This window comes from Centruroides sculpturatus, unplaced genomic scaffold (assembly GCF_000671375.1).
Source record: "Centruroides sculpturatus isolate CEXI.00-Female unplaced genomic scaffold, Cexi_2.0 scaffold476, whole genome shotgun sequence".
NCBI lineage: Eukaryota > Metazoa > Arthropoda > Arachnida > Scorpiones > Buthidae > Centruroides > Centruroides sculpturatus.
In genome coordinates, this window is record NW_019384596.1 from 1,705 (window position 1) to 25,410 (window position 23,706).

Genomic DNA, 23,706 nt, shown 5'->3' on the forward strand with positions numbered 1-23,706 from the left:
ATATTCTATTATAAAATACATACATTTCCTAATAAAACAAACTTATTTATTCCATTACTGCTTACAAACAACTTTTACTGGCATCATAAAGTATTCATTATTAAGATAGAGTTTGTTGTTTAGTATCATGCTAAAATCACAGGATATGTTTTGCAGTGTTTTAATATCATTTGGAAAGACTAGAAAAAGTTAAAATTTTTGCCACAAGAAATAATGAAAAATTAACTCTACAGTTTTTTCAAAAATTTCCCTTAAAAATTAATTAAACTAAAGAATAATAATAATAAAGGCATGAGATAATATATTTAAAAAAAATGAAAAATAGCTAACATGTTGAAAATATAATTTGTCTCACCTGTCACATAAGTAGAAATATGCCATAATAATACCTAATTTTCCAAGAGAAGTGAATAATTCATACCAAGAACCATTATCTGCTCCTCTAATCCTTTCACCTATTAATAATTAATTATTAAATCATAAATAAGTAATATAATAAACAATTTAAGATATGGAAATCTGTTACCTTGATTGCAATTTTCTAATAAGCTATACTGTCTAATTCTTCTTGTTTTCCATTTTTTATGTATCATCATAGCAAGACCAAGTAAGAAGCTATAAAACTTTCAAGTTTAAGTTGATAATTTCCAACTAATAATTTTGGTTTATTTAAAATTAACATACATACCAAACACCAAGAATCGAAAATGTAACAATTTGAAGAACAGTGACAGGTTCAGCACTACTACAACATGTTCCGTCATTGTAATTCATATGATCATTACAATACATATTAAGTAAAATCTGAACAGCCTGAAATAAATTTCATAGAATTATTAAAATGAAAACTTTATTAATAGGATAACACATTATGTGCAAAAATTTCACAGAAAAACAAACCATATAAGGAAGATAATATAATGTATCTTTATACAATAATACAAGCATAGAATAGTCTTGAAATAAAGGTAGTCTTAAAACGACATAGTCAAATTAGCATTTTTCAGAATCCACGCAACATGTTATAAGTACTGAACTAAAATTCTTATGTTGAAATTCAAAATTCTTTGAATATTTTCACTCAAATTCATCATATTTACAGTTATGTTAATGATTATATAAAAAAAAAGTTACAAATTGTAAAAGCAAAATTCTTAATGTATCATGCCTTATTAAAATACTGTATTTCAAAATATTGGAAAAAGAGCAGATAAATAATAAAAAAAATCACTAATTCCTTTCAGAATACCAACTCTTATCATACTTAAGAAGCATGAGACTTTTATTAAAGTTTAAGTGATTGCCACATTATAATGATTATAATGTTTTCTGGAACAATTTACTTCCTTTTATCTTATCATAATCACCATCTACACAGATTTGAACATTTTATAGCATAACAACTGACTTGAACATGAAAACTTTAAAAATATTCTAAACATGGAAACTTTAAAATATTTAAAATTTAAGAAAAATTGTTTAAACAACAAAGGCATGTTAATTTGAAAAAAAAAAATTATTATTTTTGAATAGTTATTGTGATCTGATGAAAGAACTTATATGTTTTTTTCAGGTTAATTTTTTGTCGTCTCACTGAATATCAAAATCTATAATATCAAAATCTTTAGTACCATATACAGACACTTTCTAAATGTAACATTTTTGATCTCATTGTAATTTTGATCATCACACAACCATATATGATGATTAACTTAGATTTCATCTTACTTACATAGTTAAGTGCAACTTGTCCCATATGTAAACCATCTTCTTGATCTTGATTGTAACCTTGAGAAACAAGACGTGAAGAACTCCAAACGAAAACACTACTATATTTTCTGTTAAAAAAATATATTAAATAATTAATATATTTAATATTTGATTTTTAAAATTATAAATTATAAATAATTTATAATTTTAAAAATCAAATATTTACTTACAGAATATCCATGGCAGCTTTGTTATAGAAATCTATTTGTTCGTTAGTTATCATGCTTCGAAAAGGATGAAGTTTTTCTGGAACTACAGGATCTTGAAGAACCCATAATATTTTTGTTGTTGATTTTAATTCATTCATTAATGGAACTAATTTTGTAAGATTTGATTTAAAGTCTTCTAATGCTTCCATGCTTGCATTACTTGTTCGTATACTCCAGGTGGCACTGCCCGTTACAACAACTGTTGGTCTTTTTCTAGGTTCCATTTCCACCCATTTACTATAAACTTCGTGCATAGAATGATTCATCATTGGATGCCATAAAAACTCCTATTTCAAAAAAATATAACATGGTAAAACTTCTTATCATGATTTACATTTTGTTAAAAACAAAAACAACTTACGGTATCAAGTTTTAAATCACTATCACTAAATTTCAAATCTTTATGAACTGGAGTATCTTTTGAATCAGTTTTAGAGTCTATACGATGAACAAATGCCCTGAATAACTGTCTAATTCTAGAATCTCCTATAAAAACAATATGGTTCTTTCCTCCCCAGTAATCAATATATCGCATACACATTCTAGAATCTCTGTAAGAAAAATAAAATTTTTATTCAAACATATACAATTATTGTATAGATCTTTATAGATAAATACAAAAAAAAATAACATTCAGAGCATCTTTAATGTTAATTAACAAAAAACAGTTAATTTGTAGTTTACATCAATTTAAAATCACAGACTTTTGTATCATGCTTTATTGCCTGCAGACGGCTATATTTAGTCAAAAATGTTGTCAGCAAAAAAAAAAATTGGCAAAGCAGCCAAGGAGGCTAATTCCCTAACTTTTCGACAAATTCCATAACTTTTCATGACTTTTTCCAGGTGAGTAGGAACCCTGAATATATATTAAAAATTTCATATAATACAAAAACATATCATTGGAAAATGTTAAATTCAACTACAAAGTTAACTGATACATTGCAGAGAAATTATAAAACTTCTGTGGTTGACTACATTATAATATAGCTGCATATAAGATAATATAAAGCAAAAATAATAGATATTGAAGAGCATGACATAAGCAACCACTGTATTAACAAAATTAAGGAATACAGTCGCCCCCTATAACACTGTTGATTATTCCATTTTATATGAATTTCATGTTATACGAGTCACTTAGATTTTACAAACACATGTGCCGGGCTGTGAATGGCTCATGTATTTGTAAAATCTAAGTGACTCGTACAACATAAAATTCATATAAAATGGAATAATCAACAGTGTTATAGGGGGGTCAACTGTAAATAAACAATAATCAATAAGCAATCATCATCACTATAACCTGATATATTATAAAACTAAAAGCCAACCAATAATCAATAGATATAAATATTCAGGATATCCAAAGAATATAGATAATATGTCAATTGCATCAGTTGGCTTTAAAAACTAGATACAAAAACCAAACTAAATCCTTAGAGATTTGGATAGGTAATTTTTTAGTGTTTATTACTAGAGCAGATTTATCTTATTATATTTCTCACTTTGTACTGTAAATTATTTCTGCAGCAAGTGCATTCACTTCCTTCCTTTTTTTATATCAATTTTGTGTTCTTTATTTTATTGTAAAAAAGCCCCACATGTACTTTCTATGTACCATTTCCAGACATTGTATTCTTAAGCTATACTGGAATTTTATATATTCCATTCTTTGATTCTAGTTTGAACCATTCTGTCAGTTTGATTATAATTAGTCTAAAGTTAAAGTCATTGGAAGATAGGGTTAAAAGATCTGAAAAAAGTTTTATCTAAATAAAGTGTTTTAATTATATGCATTGTATTTATTAGCACAAAGTTGCTGTTGAGAACAAATCACACAGGAAACACTTCTTTTTAATGGAAAAAGGGGGTTTTTTCAATAATTTGGAAGGATATAAATTTCAGGCTTAACACCCCTCTTCAGTCCTATTTTTTTTGTATGTGTATGTTAAATATATTTAATATATTCCGTAATTTCTTATATAGTCTCTATCAAGCATGATGGAAACTAAGTACAGTCCCATCCAAACACTTTTCAAGTTTACAAGAAAGAAATATTGGCTTTCCTGCAGCAGTTGTGATTTGCATGCATTAAGTGCATCAAGCACTAAATGCTTTGGATCTTTGCTCAGTAGTGTGTTAGTAAACTTTTTTATTGTGGAAAAATCCACAGTGAATCACTTCCACTTTCAAAAAGAATTACAAACTTTAAAGGCGATAGCATTGGGCCTTCAGATATTCACCAGAACTATTAAAGAATTTGTTGAGGAATATGGAATAGAAACTGTCCAAACCATCTAAGAAAGTTCATTTGCTGAAATTATCAAAGAGGCCTTTGTAACTGATCTACACTCCACCAGACTGTAAAGGAAGCATTTTGAGGGTCAGAACATTAAATTGAGAATTATTTGGATCTCTGCCATTTTTGACATAAGGAAAATAGAGTCCCAACAACTCAGGAAGAATGTATAAAATTCTGGTTATCAAAAATAAGGAGGTGTCAAAAGTTTGTTTACAGGAACATAGTGTGCACTTGCTAAATTGGTTGAATATTGGAAGAATCTGATAAAAGATTGCATTAGCTGAGGAGTACTTCACAAATAAATCAGCCTTATCAAACTAGAATGATGCCAAAATTATTTTGCTGCATCCCTGTCAAAATTGCAAAGATGTTGTTCATAGCCAAGATAGATGGACCTTTTATTAAACAAGAAAAAAATGTTACTGACTTGAAATCTTAGGTACGGCTAATTAAATCACCTGAGCAAAGATGGGGATTTCAGGGAGTAAAATTTTGACTACGCTGGAAATGTGATAATGCTCTTGTGATGAACAGATGATTTAGAAAGCATATATATATATATATGCCACCTGTTTTATTTTGATTTATTTTTTGGATAAAATAAATATTACATATGCTTAACTTTACACACAGACAGGTTGGTCAAACTATCTGGTATGATAAAAGAAACTTTGAAATGCAATTCTTACTTTTTGTTTTTTGATCCATGTGATGAAAGGACTAATGCCTTCATTCAAGTCTTGTTGCAAAGTTTGTTAAGTTATGTTTGATATGCTTAAGGTGTAATAAGTTGGTTAAATTTTTTTAGTATGATAAAGCTGTCATGTTTTAAGAAATAACTCTAAAATACAATTCTTATTCTTATGTTTTTTCCATGTAACAAACGATCTAATGCCTTCATTTGAATTTTTTGTCATGTTTGTTCATCAAATTCAAAGAACTTTTTTTAATTTTAAAGTGTTTTAAAGAAGGCTGTTTTTATCATGACATTTGATTGGTCTAAAGATGGAACATAACTATTACAGAAAAATTTAACCAAGTAAAAAACTTTCCTAGACTTCTGTGTTATGAGCAACTAATTTTATTTTTGAACTATTAAGTGGATTCATTTAACAAGGACTTGTGTTTCTATTTTCTAATCACTATTTTGTTAAGTAATGAAGTTAAAATTAAAACTTTAAGTTGTTTAAGGTGCAAGAGATACATGAAGTAATTGATATACTTTAAACTTCAAATAATATATTACTTATAAATTAAATATATATTTAAAAACATAAATCATTATAACATATATTCATTTCTACTTACACATTACTATACGTGTGCATCATGCATCCATATGGCTGCCATACACGATAACCTTGAAATCTACCATCGCTGAGTAGCCATTTACAAGAATCAATTCCTGAAATAATAAAATGGGTAATAAAATCATAAATCTATCAAAACAGAGTAAAAAGAAGAGAAAAAAATAAGAAGTTATGTGATAAAAGGTTAAACTTGCATAATGAATTATTTCAAAAAGAAAAAATATACAATAAATAGGAATCCGGTCATAAAATGATATAAAAATACTTTAAAAATATTTAATACTGAATATGTAAGTACAAAGCAATCATTGTCTTATTTTATGTGAGTAAGTAATGTATCCTAAATAATAATAATTTATTTATATTTAATAAAAAAGAATAATTTTGAATAAAAAGAATTCTGTTTTAAGAAGAAAGTCTTCAGATACCATACTTGTTTCTAATGTTGAAGAACCTTATCATCTGAAGTATTTGAATTAACTGACTGAATTTTATTACTTAAGTTTATAGAGAGATTCTAACAAATCATTTTTTATGGCTTGTTGAATAAATAAATCTTATTACGTATGTGAAAATTAAAACAATATGCTACAGATTTATGCAGTGTATAAAATAAAAATCAAATGATATAGCAGATTAATTAACAGAATAAAACTTTTTAATAATCAAATGATACAGCTGGATTTGATTATCATATACAGGGTGTATGAAAAGTTCCCTAAAATCAATTTTTCAAAATTATTTCCTGACATGTCAAAAAAGTGACAAAAGAGAATATTAGTGATTCAGATTTGTGATGATCTTGAAAGTGAACAAATCCAAATGAATGGAAATACTGTGTAGAATCAACTGGAAGGAGAGAAATGTGACCATGTCAAGTACAAAACAAAGAATTACACTTTTAGAAGGATTATTTCAACAAAATCTTATGATGTGTAATGATTTCAAAGAAAAATTTTCCAATGATGTAATAGTAAGTCTACTTTTTGCAAACTTATTTGAAACTTTCAAGAAACCTGGATCATTTTTTAATCATTGCATCATTTCTAAGCACTCGTGGCCACCTCAATCACCAGAATAAACTTTACCAGATTTCTTTTTACAGATGTATCTAAAGGATGGAGTTTATGTAAATGGTTTCTGCAATTTGAATGACTTGAAATGCAATATTTTAGCAAGCATAGCAGATATCATACATGAATACAACAATGTTACAATGCATAAATAGGAATATGTGTTGACAAGTGGATTCTTGTCTCCCAATGGAAGACAGACACATTTCTAGCATTTACTTTAAACTTTTTGAGTGCAGCTGATACACATGCTTTGCTCATTTAGATTTTGCTTAGGTCATGTTTTATTAATAAAAGAAATTTTGAAAGATTGAGTAAGGGAACTTTTGGTACACTCTGTATAATTATAAGATAAACTTTTATAGACTTTATCATTAACTCAAGAAATAAAAGATTGAAATGTTACCTACTGTATGTATGTTCTGTAAAAGTTATATTTTTTACTATTAGTATTCAAGTAACTTTCCACTGAATTTTTTGTGAAAATTTTTTCTCAAACTACATTTAAATTTTTATTGAAAATTTCATTTAATTTTATCTTATTCTTATTAATCATAAAACAAAGATATGAAATTTTTTCTAAGCATCTCTGATTTATGCAAATAAATCAAAGATTCTTAGAATAAAGAACTGTATTCATGAATAAACTTTAACTGCTCTATAATTGATACTAGTTCAAAACTATATCCCAACCTGCTTTGATAGTGGCATAAAAAGTTCAGCATATTGATTTTTCATAATTCATATCTAGAAAAAGTAGCAGTAAAAATTTCAAAAATAAATCTTTATTAACACATATTGCAAAGCATTAAAATAAAATGAATAATTATGTGTAATAATGTGAACTAAAACAGTAAAGGAATTATAAAGGTTTACATAATTATTCATTTTAAAGCAAGTTAAATAAAAGCATTTATAATGATTTTATTTAACTTGCTTTGTATTATGTCAAATCTTGCAACTCAAAATTTCATCCACTTCTAATTAAGATAGAAGACTAAAACTTTGAAGACATAACCAAGTCCAATGACAATGCATTTTAATTATTTTAGGGGATAGCTCCACTCTTAGCTACTATCCTTCCCACCCTGAAACCTGATAAATGCAACAAATGTATAATATAAGTATGATGTGTATGTGTAATTATACTGTAGTTATTTATATGATGGGGTGAGAACACCACACTATCAAAAAAACATGACCAATAAAAACATTTTCTTTAAATTTTTAATATATATTAAAATTATCAATATAATAAATAGTATTCTATATTGTATGCTTCAAAATGTTAACACTTATACAGAAAAGATGCACAGTCACTACAACAGAGATACAGTCGACCCCCCTATAACGCTGTTGATTAGGGTTTTATATGAATTCCATGTTGTACGAGTCACTTAGATTTTACAAATACGTGTGCCGGGCTGTGAACGGCTCACGTATTTGTAAAATCTAAGTGACTCGCACAACATGGAATTCATATAACATGGAATAATCAACAGTGTTATGGGGAGGCGACTGTAGTAGGGCCATAGGTTTTTGAGAAATCCAGTCAGGTCATGAGTCCTTGCCCGTGATAGAGAACTATGCAGAGGACAACCTGACACTATACATACAACAGAAGTTATTTTCATATTACTGTTAACATCTTTTCAAGCACCCTGTATTAATACTGTACATATACAAGATAGTTAGGCCAGAAACTTTTGGCACCTATGTTTTAATGTTATAGATATAAAACAATGATGTCATTTTTCAATATAATCTCCTTGTAGTTCAACACACTTATTACATCTTAAAATTTGCATTTCAATATTCATGAAAAAATAGTCCACAGTTTTGTATGTAAAATGCTCAAAAACCGCTTCCTGCAACTCCATCATTTTTTTGAGTTTCGAAAACAGATAAATAATCACTAGGAGCCAGGTCCAGACTGTAGGGTCAATCAAGTTCCTCAAACTCATACTCCTTTACAGCAGCCTTGTGCACTGGCACATTGTACTGCAAGAGGCTAATTAATGCAACAAGTCTAAAATTAATGTTTCCGAGTAACTTATTCAAATCAGCATGAAAACTGTTTTATTAGTCCACATAAAGATGGTGCTATCTGATACTATCATACTTTATTCCTATCATGTCTAAAATATAGTTAGGCTGGAAACTTTTAGCACCTACCATGTACTTTTTATTATAATTTACTTTATGCTATTATTTTAATTCACATTTAAAGTACTATTATAGTGAATCATTACATACATCTAGTCATTTTTTTTCAATAAATCTATATTTTTCATTTATAATATTGACATATAATGAAAATCAGGTAAGGGCAACTTTTTTCTATGTAAGGGCCAAATTTAAAACTTTTGAACTGACACAGGCTACACACAAGAGAAAAAAGAAAAAAACAATGCAAGTAAATCACAATTATTTCCTCATATGATTATAAATTATCATAGGTATACTTAATGTGATTTCTGGAACTGATGCAAACTTAATATATCTGAAATATTTGGCTGAATATTAATCGCTTTACTTTTTACCAAATTCACTGCAAGGAAAACCATTCACATACATAAATTGTAGAAAATAATGACAGAATTTTTGCCACATACTTCCTTAAGTTGGAAAATTAATTTTCCCCAAAAGTATATTTCAAATCAAAATTACTTTGCAAGTCTACTATCTCCAATTGAAGTTAAATTGGTACATTTTTCTGCATTACTAAAAAAAGCACTGTAGAAAATTCATATTTCATTAATAATATATAATTTACAAAGAAATCAAAAAATTAAATGCAACGATAGAAAACTTTAAAAACTTTACAGCACTACACAAAATGTTGCGTGAAGTCAGGTTAAACTGACGGACATGTATGAGGCAGGCTCTTGGTATTTAGTATGACTACAGATCGCTTTATATTGGTATTTTAAATTTTTATATCACTTTATATATTTTTTTGAGATATTTTGTGTGATGCAAGCTGCACAAAATACTAATGTGGGTCACATGATGAAAATGATCTCTCAACATCAACTGTTGTTAGAGCCTACAGTAGATATTTAAATGCAGCAACAATGTTTGGATCTATACAGTGAAACTTCTCTAACTCAAACACCTGTAACTTAAATATTTCTTTAACTTGAAGAAAACAAAGCACTTGGTAGATCTCAATGGAATAGCATAGGGATTTGATATCTCTGACTTGAATTTCTTAATTCAAATTATCTCCAAGTCAAAGTTTATCATGGTCCTCCAACACAGTTAACTTTCAACTTACCCAACACAAATTTTAATATTTATTCTAATTCAAAGTGATCCTAATTATTGGATTTCCATGAAATTTCAGACAGTTGTATCTACTCTCCAACACCAATTTTCAGACAACTTCCAGTCCAAAGCAAGAGGTCCTCTCACTTTATCTCGGCAAGATGTACCTGCAAAACTGTTTAATTCCATTAGTTACATTGAACATTTTACTGAAAGGCATTATACGGGCCGTTTAAAACAAAAAACCCCAAGATTCTTTATATAATGCCAAAAAGGTAAAAGTACAAACCTATTCAAAATCAGCAATTCTTATTCTATTGTTCTCTAACTCGTTTGTAACTCAAAGTTTTTCCCTGCCCCTTGGGTTTCGAGTTAGAAAAGTTTTACTGTATTACTTTACATCTCCACACAGTACTGCATTAATATTGTAGTGCAGCTTTATATCCAATATTTTTTCTAATAAACTTTAAAATTTTTCAAATAATAGCTTTACCTTTGTTTCAGAAATTTATGACACCATTCTTGTTGTCAGAAATTGGACTTATCAAAAACAACTGTTATGATAAGTCCAATTATTCAATAAGTGTCAGCCCATAAACTTCTAAACTTGTAATAATATTAATAAGAAAACCATAATATGAATTTATAATAGCCAGATCACTGTTACAAGCATTCTGACATTAAAGTTCTTGGATATTTTAGTTATATTAAATAACAATGATATTAATACATTAATTTTACAGCACAACACAATTGTCTATCAGAACAAAAAAAAGCACTAATTTATTCTAAAAATTTTTCTAGTGTTTAAAATTTCTTTACAGAAATAAACAAAATACTTTTTCATCACACTTTAAAATTCTCCGTATCTAGGAGATATCCACATAATGACAACTTTGCAATAAGGAGAGTAAAGAAATTAGTGCTGTAAATCAGTAAATGCAACATTAATCCTTTTAGTTATTTTATTTAGTTATAAAGCTTTCAATTTATTGAGAAGGTATTTGGGTATACAGTAATACCCCGAACTTACGCGATAGGTGGGACCGAGCGATAACCGCATAAGTCGAAGTATAATTTCGCAATTTGTGTAAAATCCAAGTCGGATGTATGTAAGCTAATAAATGTTCTCGTTAATCTTATCACGTTTTTTGATTCATTCACGGTTACAAGAAATCACCACATAGAGTCTCTCAAGTCTCCTTACATATAACAAACACAGAAATAAATAACACAAAATAAATTGTAGCTATGTGTCGATTCCGCACGACACGTCCGAACATGTAAGCTGAACAATAGTGTGGGGAGAGTGAGTAATCAAGAGTTGCGTGGCGCTCAAACAAAAGACAAATTGACGAGATTTGAAAATCGCATAACTCCGAGTTCGCGTAAGTCGGGGTAGCGTAAGTCGAGGTATTACTGTACCTCTTAGAGAGGAGTCAGAAACTGATTTTTGTATGATGTTTACACATGAATTGCCAACTAGTTGCATATACAAGTTACATACTTTACTTATAAATAATTTTTTGACATTTATCTTAATTAATAAACAATTAATGTAAACTTCTGAAAGAGGGATGTATTTATTGATAAATGTATCTCTCTTCTAGAGGTTTTGTTATCTAATGAATTAAATAAATATAGTCTAATTAAATCTTTTTTGCTGTAAGAATATATTTGGAATAAAAAATGTACAAGTTGCATATAAAAAAAATTTAACAAAAATCTGTCTAAAGGGTCAAAAGTAGGAATAAAGTAGAAAAATTACAAAAGTGACATAACAGGAATTATTCAGGAGGACTCCAGTCCATGTCTGTAAAATATGTAATCAGAAAAGTATTGTCTCTAAGCAGAAAAAAGTAGCATTGCTATCAAATTAAAGAATTTTATATATATACAGAAAAGCTAAAAAATTCTTGAATTTGACAGTTTTAAGGGCTAAAGTCTGAAAGCAACACCATCATCACCTAGTTGATAGGAAAGTTAGCGCAATTTTTTTCTTCCTTGTCCTATCAGTTTTCGTAAGTAAACCTGACAAAAAGCATAAAATAATTTGAAAATTTCAATATTCCAAAATCCATGGGCAAATTCGAAACAACAACATGCATGCTTACTTGAATTTAAAAAATATTGAATAACAAAATTTACACTTAAAAATTGTGAAATTTTGTATGGAGGCTTTCCAAAACCATGTTAGAGTAAAACCAGAAATTGTGTTTTAAGACATACCTGTATTTATTATTCATATTAATTTATTTTATTTTTATTATTCTAAAAATAAAATAAATTAATATGAATAGTAAATACATGAAAATAATTCTTTTGTCTTTCTTATATTTAAAAATGATTTTTCCTAAATATATGCTTTGTATTCCAAATAAAACTAAAGAGCAAAAACAATGAGAAATTTAATGTTTACACTATCAATTAAATCACCATTTTATATAATTAATATTTATTCTAAATTATAAATATATATTAGGTGTTAATAGTTAATTCCATTCATTTTAACAAAACATCTTAATTGTGTGTGTGTGTGTGTGTGTTATATATATATAAATTATTATAAAGTCCTAATCATCCAAATAACTTTTGAACAAAGATATCTACAATTATTTTTAAAAACTTTTTATAACTTGTAAATCCTAAAAGTTTATCGCTTTGAAGAACATTATATAAAATGTTTACTTTTTTAATATATATATTAATTAAACATTAAATCCATTAATATAAAGCTAACATTTTTGTAATACTATACATAATGTTACATATAAATCAAATTAAATTCAGTTAATCTTTCATAATTTCAGATAATTTACATTATTAAAATATTTACTATAGATTAGCATATTAAAATAATTATCAGTTATTAATAGTATTGGTTCATTAAAATTATTTATGAATAAATAATAACTGAATAACATTATTACTTCATCTCATTTATGCTGGTATACTTTATTTCAGGATTAATTTTATTATTTTTACTTAAAGATGAGCCATACATGAATTTGCCTGAAACATGAAAATATTGATCTGTTTATAGAAAATTAATATATACAGCACATTACTATAAGATCAATCTGGCTAGAGAATTTGATATAGATGGTTAGGCTAGCATCTTATTGATACTATTACAAAATGGTGGTTTAACCACTATATTTAAGTTATTAGTGTAATTTTACTTTTAATTACATTATATATTCAATTAAAAGAATTAAACATTATTAAACTACATTACATCACCGTTAGTGTAGAATCTATTAAAATAAATGCTTTTTAATTATAAAAAAAAGGATTCTTATTTACAAAAATAATGACAAATAACTACAGTTAGTATTAACAGAACTATTATTTTGTTTTCAACTCCCCAAATAGTTATAAAATATGTTTTCGTCATTAAAGAATTATTTCTTAAAAAAAATTAATACAACAATACAAAAAACAGCAAACTATACAGTTTATTAGACAAACTAATGTTTTCAACTATCTTAAACAAAACACATATACAGGTATACCTCACCTTACGTCGGTAATTGGTTCCAGGACAAGTGACTTAAGTCGAAACACAACGTAAGTCGAATTTACTTGTCACTAGGCTAAACTACAAATAGGAATAGGCTAAACTACATTCCCAGTTTTGTATTTTATTTATAAATGCATTTTTAATAATATATGATTAATAAGAATTTATTTTAAGCTTACAAACAAATAAATTTTAGTTTTTAATATAGTACAGAAAAAGTAATCTAAATTTATGAATATATGTACAGTATGTACATACTTGTAAACATGTTTACAATTTGGCAATGTTTACAGTACATCATGGACTCTATTTGTGAATGTGGTTTGCTCTAAAACATTATAAAATAAGACAATTTTGTAAGGTTAAATAACAAATACAGTTATTAAAATTATTTTGCGATAGTAAAAAATAAACTAATTTATGTTAAATTTACCAATAACGAGTGGCGCTGACAATGATGCCAAACAGTAGATATTAGAATTACCATGGAAAATATTGAACTCTTAAAGACTGCTAGATAAGATGACAACACAGAGTCACAGATGTTTTCATATTTCGTTCTCTACAATTTATGATGATTATATTAACATTTACTGTAAATGTATGTATTTTAATATGATTTTATGTGCTTTTAACACTTTTCTAGTGATATTACGATTTCAATATTTGTGGCAGACGGACGTAAAGTCAAATAAAATGACTTAAACTTGATTTTTGTTTTTCCATATATTTTTTTGACAAACGATGTATAATCGAGAACGACGTAACTCAAGGTATACCTGTATATAATAGCATTGCTTATAGAAGAAACTCAACTGTTTATAGCTTCCTTAAAATACCTCCCAGAGATGTATTAGATTCCACAAAAAATGAGAATACATTGGAGCCACTACTCACTCCCTTGACATTCAACTTATGGAACATGCATTTTCTTAACCCTAGATAACTAAACTTAAATTTCAGTTACATTATAACTACACATTCGTCAAGCGGACTATGCATTAAAAAACATTAATATCAATAAAATTGTTTAATAAAAATAGGAACTTGTTATATGGCAAAATAGTATGGATAAATAGGAACTAAATAAGGACAAAATATTTATGAAATAAGATTACACGCAGTTGCTACATATGTTAACATTATGAGGGCCGCAAAACGCATTTTTGCATTTCATGCAACAGTGTTTTGTCATTTGTCGAGCTTTCGATAGACATAAATAGCATATTTTATGTGGATTTGATGCAGAATGTGTAGGAGCTTTTACACTGGGCACATCACCTAGAATATCCTGTAATATGGTTCTGTTATCACGCCTCAGAAGCAGTGTCTGTAGCCGCTGTTGCAGCTGGGACTCCATCAGCCAATTGCAGAGACAGAGTTTACGTTAGATGACATTTATCAACAGAACGGCCTATAGATGTTGGCTGGCTGAACTGCAATTTAAAATGCGTTGCAAAAACAACGATCATCTATTTCTGAACGCCCTCTAAATGAACTTCGGCAAAACATTGGCTCTTACTTTCTTCGCTACTACTCCCGTCTTATGAGTTGTTCGGCCAATTTGTTTGTGACATCAGAAATGGTCGCCAGCTATATTCCGAAAGCTTGCAGAAATAAAATCATAAGGATGTCAAAACCATTGTTTGCCAATTAATGACAATCCTTTTCCATTTCGATATTTAATTTCGTTGCCAATATGGTTTAAAATACAAACAAATCCATATTTAGAAAATTTATACCAAATTCGAAATTCATCTTCGGAATAGATTTTTAAGGAATTATTTCGACATCTTATTACTGTCTCCCTTCATAACTATCGAAATGAATAATTTTAAATATTTTATTATTAATATTACATTTTTTTATATCTATAAACAGATTTATGTAATTATTAAAATTGTCTCGTTTGTTTAACAGTACAATGACCCTGAAATGCATTAATGTTTTATAACTGACATGATACTCGAATTGTAAATAAGTGCATCTGATTTAAATTAATTGTAGTTTTAAGTCTTCACTCATTTGAATATCGAAATTGGAACATTTTTGCTCCAAGCAATTAATTAATGAATAATTTTGTCGATTTGTACCGTTTACAACATTTATCAAAGGAACGATATCTGTTTTTATCTAAACTTTTCCACAAACAAAACTACCACTCGAACTGAAAAGCCCTCTAAACCTGCTGTTGAGTGAGTCTAGAAAATAGGTCAATAACTTGTTTCTAATCACTGTCTACATTGTGGCAGGTGAAAAACGCCTTCTCTGCGATGAAATTTTTCTGAACAGCAGTCTACCCGATCTGTAAACCACTATCGGCCTCTAAACGTTGTCTCTGCAATCGGGTGCATGAGTTTGTCTTCCATCTTCATAAAGAAATTCCACCGGAACATCAATTTTTTTTTTGTTTCTAACATTATTAGAGACATAGATAGCATAGCTGTTTATTGCCAATAGGTTTAGCATATTATAAAACACGCATAGTGGCCACCTTTTTGTTTTGACTCATATTTGAACACATTTGATCTACTATGTCTACTGCACCCTTTGTACTATTATAAAAATGTATTATTTGTGGTTTTCCTGTATTTTCATCAATGTTAAGTTGATCATAAATAGTTGACAAAACAAGCAATTTTATTTGACTTGGCTTTGTACGAAACTAATGTCTTATTGCTGCCGTTCGAAATATTGAAGTACCAATAGCGTGTGATTTAGAATTTTTTAATTTTTCAGGAATTTCTCTTTCATTACTTCTAAGAGTGCCAACTAAGGTCAAATTATAAGGTGACTTCAATAGTTCATCTGCCAAAGATACAAATGGGAACCTGTTATCCATAGTAATGTTACAGTTTGTTCCATGTAAAATAGATGTTATTTCCTTTATGAAAAATGTAGCCAATATTTGTTTCTGAGGATCAGTAACTTTTCCCAAATAAGGAATGGCATTTATCACGTACTAACTGTTTACATCTGCAGCCATAACAATGTACATAACGTACACGACTTTGCAACAAAGTTACGTAGTAACTAAACTTTTGTTGAGCAGACTACGGAATGGCCGTAAGTCAATTTCTAATTGATGTGTGCACACAATTACATCACACACAGCACTGTTTATTCAAATTATTAAAGTAGAAAAAGAATGACCGGAAGGAAGCGTGGGAAAGTTTCTGAATTTCACTTTCAAGCAGAGATGCGTCATCGTGTGGACAAATGGTTAGTTATCTAGGGTTAAGAAAGAGACTAGCTACCACTGCCCCAGCAGCCTTTGGAATGGAGAATGATGTTTGAATCAATCTAAACAAAGCTATAATCTTACAACCAATATGAGAGTTTGTCTGACATAAATGTCTTGAAAAATTGAAAATATAGAAGGTAACCAAAAGATCAACAACCATTAATTACAGAGACATAGAATCCATCTCACCTGCTCAGAAATACATGAAATGTCTTAACTGAAATTCCTCCATCCTCTACATAAGCACGGACAACATTTTTGAAGTATTATACATGTGCATACATTGATTTTCCTGAATTTTTTCAATGTTTGTTAGGTATGATATTGCAATAATAAATGTTCTTTTTGTTTAAAAAATTTGTTCTATTTATGACACACTTCAAATTTATTAAAATAAACCTGATGGCTGTTTACATCTAAAACAACCATTGTAATTAAAGTATCCTTTACCCAATGCTATCTAGGGAAATATTTAGCAGTCAAAATTCAACTGAATCTGTTATGATTCAGTTGAATCATAACAGATTCATAATAAATTGTTATTACATAAAATTTTAATTTTATGTAATAACAATTTATTAAATAATAATATATAATATGTAATGAATGATTATTATAATATTAACTCTACATATTGCAATATAATATTCATTGAAAGTATATTATTATTATACTTTATAATATACGGTGGAACCTCTATATTTGTAATATTCGACATTTGTCACAGTTTGATGACTTTTTTCCCTTCATATTCGTCAGTATTTTCTGTATTTGTTGTCATTCCCAACACCAGAAGTGGCACTAAATTGAATGTCCATGCCAATCAGCTAGCCACATTAGCTAACTGTAGTTAATCAGTCTGCTTTGTGCAGTCATCTTGTGTTCTTGATTTCTCGCATTGATTATTTTCAAAAACTCAAATTTCAATGGCTCCAACAAAGCATACTGACAAAAACCAGCAAAAAAAAAAAAAGCCATTACAACAACAACAGAGGTAAAAAAAAAAAAAAAAACATTATTGNAACTATATATATATACTGTATATTTTATATTATGTATGTACGATGTCCATTTTATAACTTGTGTCTTTCCTCTCCTTAATAGATTACAACTTCTCAAATTTAAAGTTTTATGTATTAAAAGAGTGAAAACAATATCGGAGACAGTTTCTTTCAATTAACACAGAATACTCTTAAAGGAAACATGGCCGAGGAAGATAAATGTTACCACACTTTAACATTGAATTAGCACAGTCAAATGGAATGAAACTTATGGTTAGATATGTAGATGATGCATTCATAATTTATGGTAAAAGTATCATTGTTCAAACTCAAATCATAAAATCTGCCAACAAATTCAAATCGACAATCATCGGAAAAGCTCTTAGAATTTAGGACCCATCTGGACTCGTTCTCGGGTCTTAAGCACTACATTTATATAAATGGCTTGTTCTAATGAAATTTATATAAGTCTCTATCTTTACGCAAGTAGAGAAATTGAGGTAAATTAACAGAAAAAAATACCACAACCATAACCGTACAACTTTAAATGCGCCAATGTCTGTTCAAATATTATTTTTTTTTTAGCAGAACTGAATAATTTTTAATAAAAACTAAAATGATTGAAATCCTCCCACATTTGATAAGATCACCCACTAATTAACAAAAAGTAATTTGCCTACTTGCAAATTATTTTACTAATTTTATGAATAACCACGCCCTCGTGCGTCAAATCCTTGAATCTTTCATGTAACATAATAATAATAATAATAATATATATTAAAAAAAAACCAACAAAGAATAAAATATATCATCAGAAATCTGGCAATTCTATCTATTAATTAGCAATAATTTAGCTGTGAATGTTATTTATTATTACATATTAAAATGTACAACCTTGTAACTTCTATTATAACTAAATTGATATTAATTTATGTAAGAATTAGATAGAAAAACTATACTCGAACCTAACACCGCGTAATATGACGGTCTATGAATTAAAATTTGAATTTTTATTTTTATACGTGACGTTTCACTCACCGTAAGTTAAATGGATGATACCGTGATAAACTATAAAACCAGTTAATGTAATGAAAGCTAATAATTTGGCATTGTTAGCATTAACATGTCGAGTGAATTCGACAGATCCCCCTCCACCATACTTCACTTCTTCCGCCATATTGGATTTCATATTCATTGATAATAGCGCCTTCTAGTTTTTAACGAAGTCTATTCGTATGACGTAAGAATCACGTGATACTGTTAAATCGCATCTTGAATTCAATGGAGAGCGACTGGCCAAGCAAAATTGTTTTAATATATAAGCCGATTTTTTTTTTAACTTTTTCTGCCCTGTGGGCACTAAGAAGGACTCTTATAGACAGCCCATTATGGATTCGGCAGGCCCAAAATTGTTATAACGGCAAGGCTATTGTAAAGCAAGGCAACGGCAAGGCAAATTGTAAAAGGGCAAGGCACTGCTATACGTACAGTACGTCAAACAATGCGTTGACATACGTATAGCAGTGTCAACTCTAAGAACAATCATACACTTTTTTTTTTAATCATTTTAGTCAAAAATTTTGGAAATCCAGGATCGGTTAAGACCGGTCTGGAGATCCTGGCTATATCGGACCACGTCCCTCACCACCCGGTCGAACCCATTATGGGCTTGCTAAAATTACTGAATTACAAACACTTTAAGCTTGCAGAACGCTTCTATATTCAACGATTAAATCAACAATGAAAGAAGGACGTTTCTAAATGGACTGTTGAATTCTTAGTTGCTGGTGACGTTCTCCATGCGTCATTTTTCTAGATATATATTATTGAAAATACTGTATCTTGATACTTTACAGTATTAAATGAATACGTCATTTTTAAAAGATAATTTTCCAAGTTTTCTCTAAATAAATACACGTCAGTTTTTTATGTCGTTTTATATTAAAGTTTCTTAAGAAACTGAAATATCTTCGAGTCGATTTGTTTCATTTCTCAGAATCTGTCAATGAGATTTTTAGTATCGACCATGTTAGTTTCATGGTTTCAAGCATGGAACGACCAAAAATGACAGTTGGCAAAGAAAGTTCACGAAACTCTAACAACAGTTTGCAGTTTGACCTTTCCTACAAAAAGTAAAAAATAATTTAATGAATGATAACAACAATCTATATATATATAAATGAGGATGCTTGTCTGTTTGTTTGTTCGCGCTGTACTCCTTGGCCGTTCGAGCAATTGCTACGAAACTCGGCAGTTACGCTTAAATACTTCTAACTTAGATAATGTCGTATATCCCACCTCAAATTATCGATTGGGTTTCTATATATCGATTAATTTCTGTCAACATTTGATTGCTGGCTTTACATATAGCGCCATTGGAAAAGTTAATAAAATAATTAACTAAATATAGTTCTTACAAAAAAAGATATAATTTTAAAAAATATAAATATATTCACCGAATTACTGGGACAAAGATATAGCGCGAAATAGACACGCTGTTACGCCATTACTGCAACAGGTAAAACATAGCACTTGCCTGCTGCAGTGTAGTAATGTGTTTTTCCCCTGTACATCATACTTTTCCTATTAGCAATAGAGTCGTGCCGGTTATGTATCTAACTCCGTTCGGGGGAATGCTATTGAATTGAAATAACGTAACTTGCGGTACAAATCGGAAGTTCATATATAGTTAATCTAGTCCTCTTTCTCTTACGATTTCCATGTCTGGTGTCAACTTTCACCTAACTTCTTTCTCGAGATTAACCAAGTGATACCTTTATGCATACATATATATACGCACATGTTTTTGTTGATATATATACACGTATCTCTCGATGCTACCGCGTTAATCAAATGCAGTAAATTACCAAGTATATTATATAAAATACAGTACACACACACACATACATACATATATATATATATATATATATACTGTATATTTTATATTATGTATGTACGATGTCCATTTTATAACTTGTGTCTTTCCTCTCCTTAATAGATTACAACTTCTCAAATTTAAAGTTTTATGTATTAAAAGAGTGAAAACAATATCGGAGACAGTTTCTTTCAATTAACACAGAATACTCTTAAAGGAAACATGGCCGAGGAAGATAAATGTTACCACACTTTAACATTGAATTAGCACAGTCAAATGGAATGAAACTTATGGTTAGATATGTAGATGATGCATTCATAATTTATGGTAAAAGTATCATTGTTCAAACTCAAATCATAAAATCTGCCAACAAATTCAAATCGACAATCATCGGAAAAGCTCTTAGAATTTAGGACCCATCTGGACTCGTTCTCGAGTCTTAAGCACTACATTTATATAAATGGCTTGTTCTAATGAAATTTATATAAGTCTCTATCTTTACGAAAGTAGAGAAATTGAGGTAAATTAACAGAAAAAAATACCACAACCATAACCGTACAACTTTAAATGCGCCAATGTCTGTGTTGACCCTCCCGAGGCAACACATACGAGTTGGGTCAGGTGGTATCTTACTGAGGTCAGTTTTTATTTTAAAATAGTGAATTTATCAACAACGCAATAAAAACTACGATTATATTTTAAATTTTTGCATGTTATTTCCTTTCTAATGGTGAAAATAAAAATGCGTTTTATTTTCACTGATGTTTCGTGTATACATAACAAAGGAAAGTATTGGAATCTTGTCAAATTTTACCCTCCGTGTTATTTGCAAATTTTTCCGAGTCCCTGAACCCAAAAGGTTTTCCTTTTTTTTTACTAAAAAGTCAAAAAAGAATCCATCTGTGGTTGTGTAATACAAATTTCTGTTTGAACTTTCCAAACCACAAGATAACATTAGAACAAACGCATTCACACTTGACATCTGTAAATTTTACTTTTATAATTTTATTTATTAGAAAAAGAAAAGTTTTAATTTTTAAAGTCAAATAATTCAAATCGATGAATGTTATGACGTAACGCGTGTCACGAATTTATCGAAAGTAACCAATTGTTGAAATGCATTGTTAGATAATTCCATTGTTGGCGCCGTTTTGTTGCAGGAGAAAATATAGAATCCCGACGAGAAGACGAAGAATGGTGAAGCAAAAGTCGATCCTTTCGGAGGTACGTGTTCGTTTTTAAATTTAAAACATCTCTGCGACATTTTTCGTTAAAATTCTGACAATTCTCTTAAGTAAACGATGGTCTGCGGAGAAGACCGTCGTGCGGAAGGTGGCCGTCTTTCCCTTTTTTTAAATTTTGTGTAGGTCCAAGAGCGAAGACACCGAGGAGAGTCGGAGTGTGCTCTGACCTTCCCGGATGTTTGGGCAATTGTATTGATTAAGGATTCGCTTTGATTATTAAGTATTATGGTTTTCTATGTTTAACTTCTATTTCGAATGTGGTCCGAGAAGTGTTCGAAGTACATTATATTTCATTTGCAATATTCGTGATTTTGTTTCATTATGGTAAGATATTGTCACTGACTTTCATTGTCAGTAGTTAGTGTATTGCATATACTAGTTTATATAGATATTTGAATTGAAATAACCTGATTTCGAAAGTTCGTATATAGTTAAAGAGAGCCTTTTCCCCCAGAGCTTTCCCCATCTTCTTTCGACTTTCATCTATCTAATTTCTTTCTCGAAATGAAGAAAGGACACACAGATAGACGACTCCAGAGGAAATTTATATGTCTATATTTAAATCACGTTTATGGATGATTTTGAATCTTTGGCTGTATGGCAACAAATAACCCGTTAATACCAAGTTACTACATAATTTATTTACGTGGTTAGAGATTTGTAGAATAAATAAAAAAATACTTATAGAACGAATTACTTTTTAACTAATTCCACGTGTTGTGGTTATGTAGACAATTATAATTACTGCACGTATTCATTATATTATTTTCACTTAACAGTTGATTTATTAATATCAAAAAATTATGTTTTCTACACGAAGCGCGTTGTTCTCACCGAATGTACTCTCCACGGCATTTAACAACCGTGACGATGTAATAGTGTTGTACTTGGTTTATGTACAGTACTTGTCAATAAATTATGGAAATCGCTTAAGACTCTTTTACACGATTGCTTCGCATTGTCCTTGTTGTTCAGCGATAATCCGACGAGACACACAGAACGTGTAGAAAGAGGACTACGGTTTACACAAGAGGTACTTAGGGGTTCGTATTGGATACACTATAAGTTTGAGGACCACATTACTACAAAAATCATGAAATACTGAATCAATTTTAACCAATAAATAAATATATACTGTGTATATATGCAATTTTCATTAAGGAATTGCAAATTTAATAACAGAATAACGTTGAATTGTGATAAAACATATATACAGATTTAAAATAGTAATTGCAACTTGATTTTAGACAGAGGAATGAAATGACATTTAAGCGACTTTAAAAAATCCAGCAACGCGTTGCGTATCATTCCCAGCCGTTAAAAGATTTTATTAAAAAAAATAACTTTTATATTATTAATCGTAATAAATAAATAAAATTGTGTTACGAGATTTTTAATTATTATACAATAGTAAAAAGTCTAATTTCGAGGGTAGGGGTGAGTTTGTAAATATTATTTTTAAGAGTTGATCGCCATTGCAAACCCCCCATAAAATGACTTGGTATTTTAAGAATTTTTAAAATGTGTTAGATTGGTCGCTTGGTGCGATAAACCCTTACTTAAGATAACCTTTGGTGAATATTCCGATGACTAGAGGCATGTATGGGGTGGAGATTTTAATAAATCAATCGCGTATTCACTAGGCACCACTATCATTGTAGTATATATTATTTTTAAACCAAATTTGTCTGTTTTTGTAATTTCGGCAGAAATTTCTGTATTCTGAAAAAATCGCCTGTTGTGTTACCATCATTTGATGTACCGAATCCAGATTTAGGTTTCTCAACAATCAAACTACATTATTCACTAAATTACTTCTGAATTCTAGTTTTGTTTTTAAATCACTGCCACCAGTTTGCCATTCCTTCAGTGACAATTT

The 23,706-nt window shown here is 29.2% G+C and overlaps 1 protein-coding gene across 1 annotated transcript; it reads right to left on the bottom strand.

The window, feature by feature from the left end:
* Positions 1-314: 314 nt before the first annotated feature.
* Positions 315-18,887, bottom strand: LOC111624874 (N-acetylneuraminate 9-O-acetyltransferase-like). Its single transcript, XM_023367842.1, has 8 exons — positions 18,744-18,887; positions 5,593-5,689; positions 2,341-2,530; positions 1,941-2,266; positions 1,733-1,838; positions 689-813; positions 527-615; positions 315-455 (listed from the first exon to the last, which is right to left on the bottom strand). The coding sequence occupies exons 1-8, from the start codon at positions 18,880-18,882 to the stop codon at positions 352-354; spliced, it is 1,176 nt and encodes a 391-aa protein (XP_023223610.1). The 5' UTR covers positions 18,883-18,887; the 3' UTR covers positions 315-351.
* Between the last annotated feature and the right edge of the window lie 4,819 nt (positions 18,888-23,706).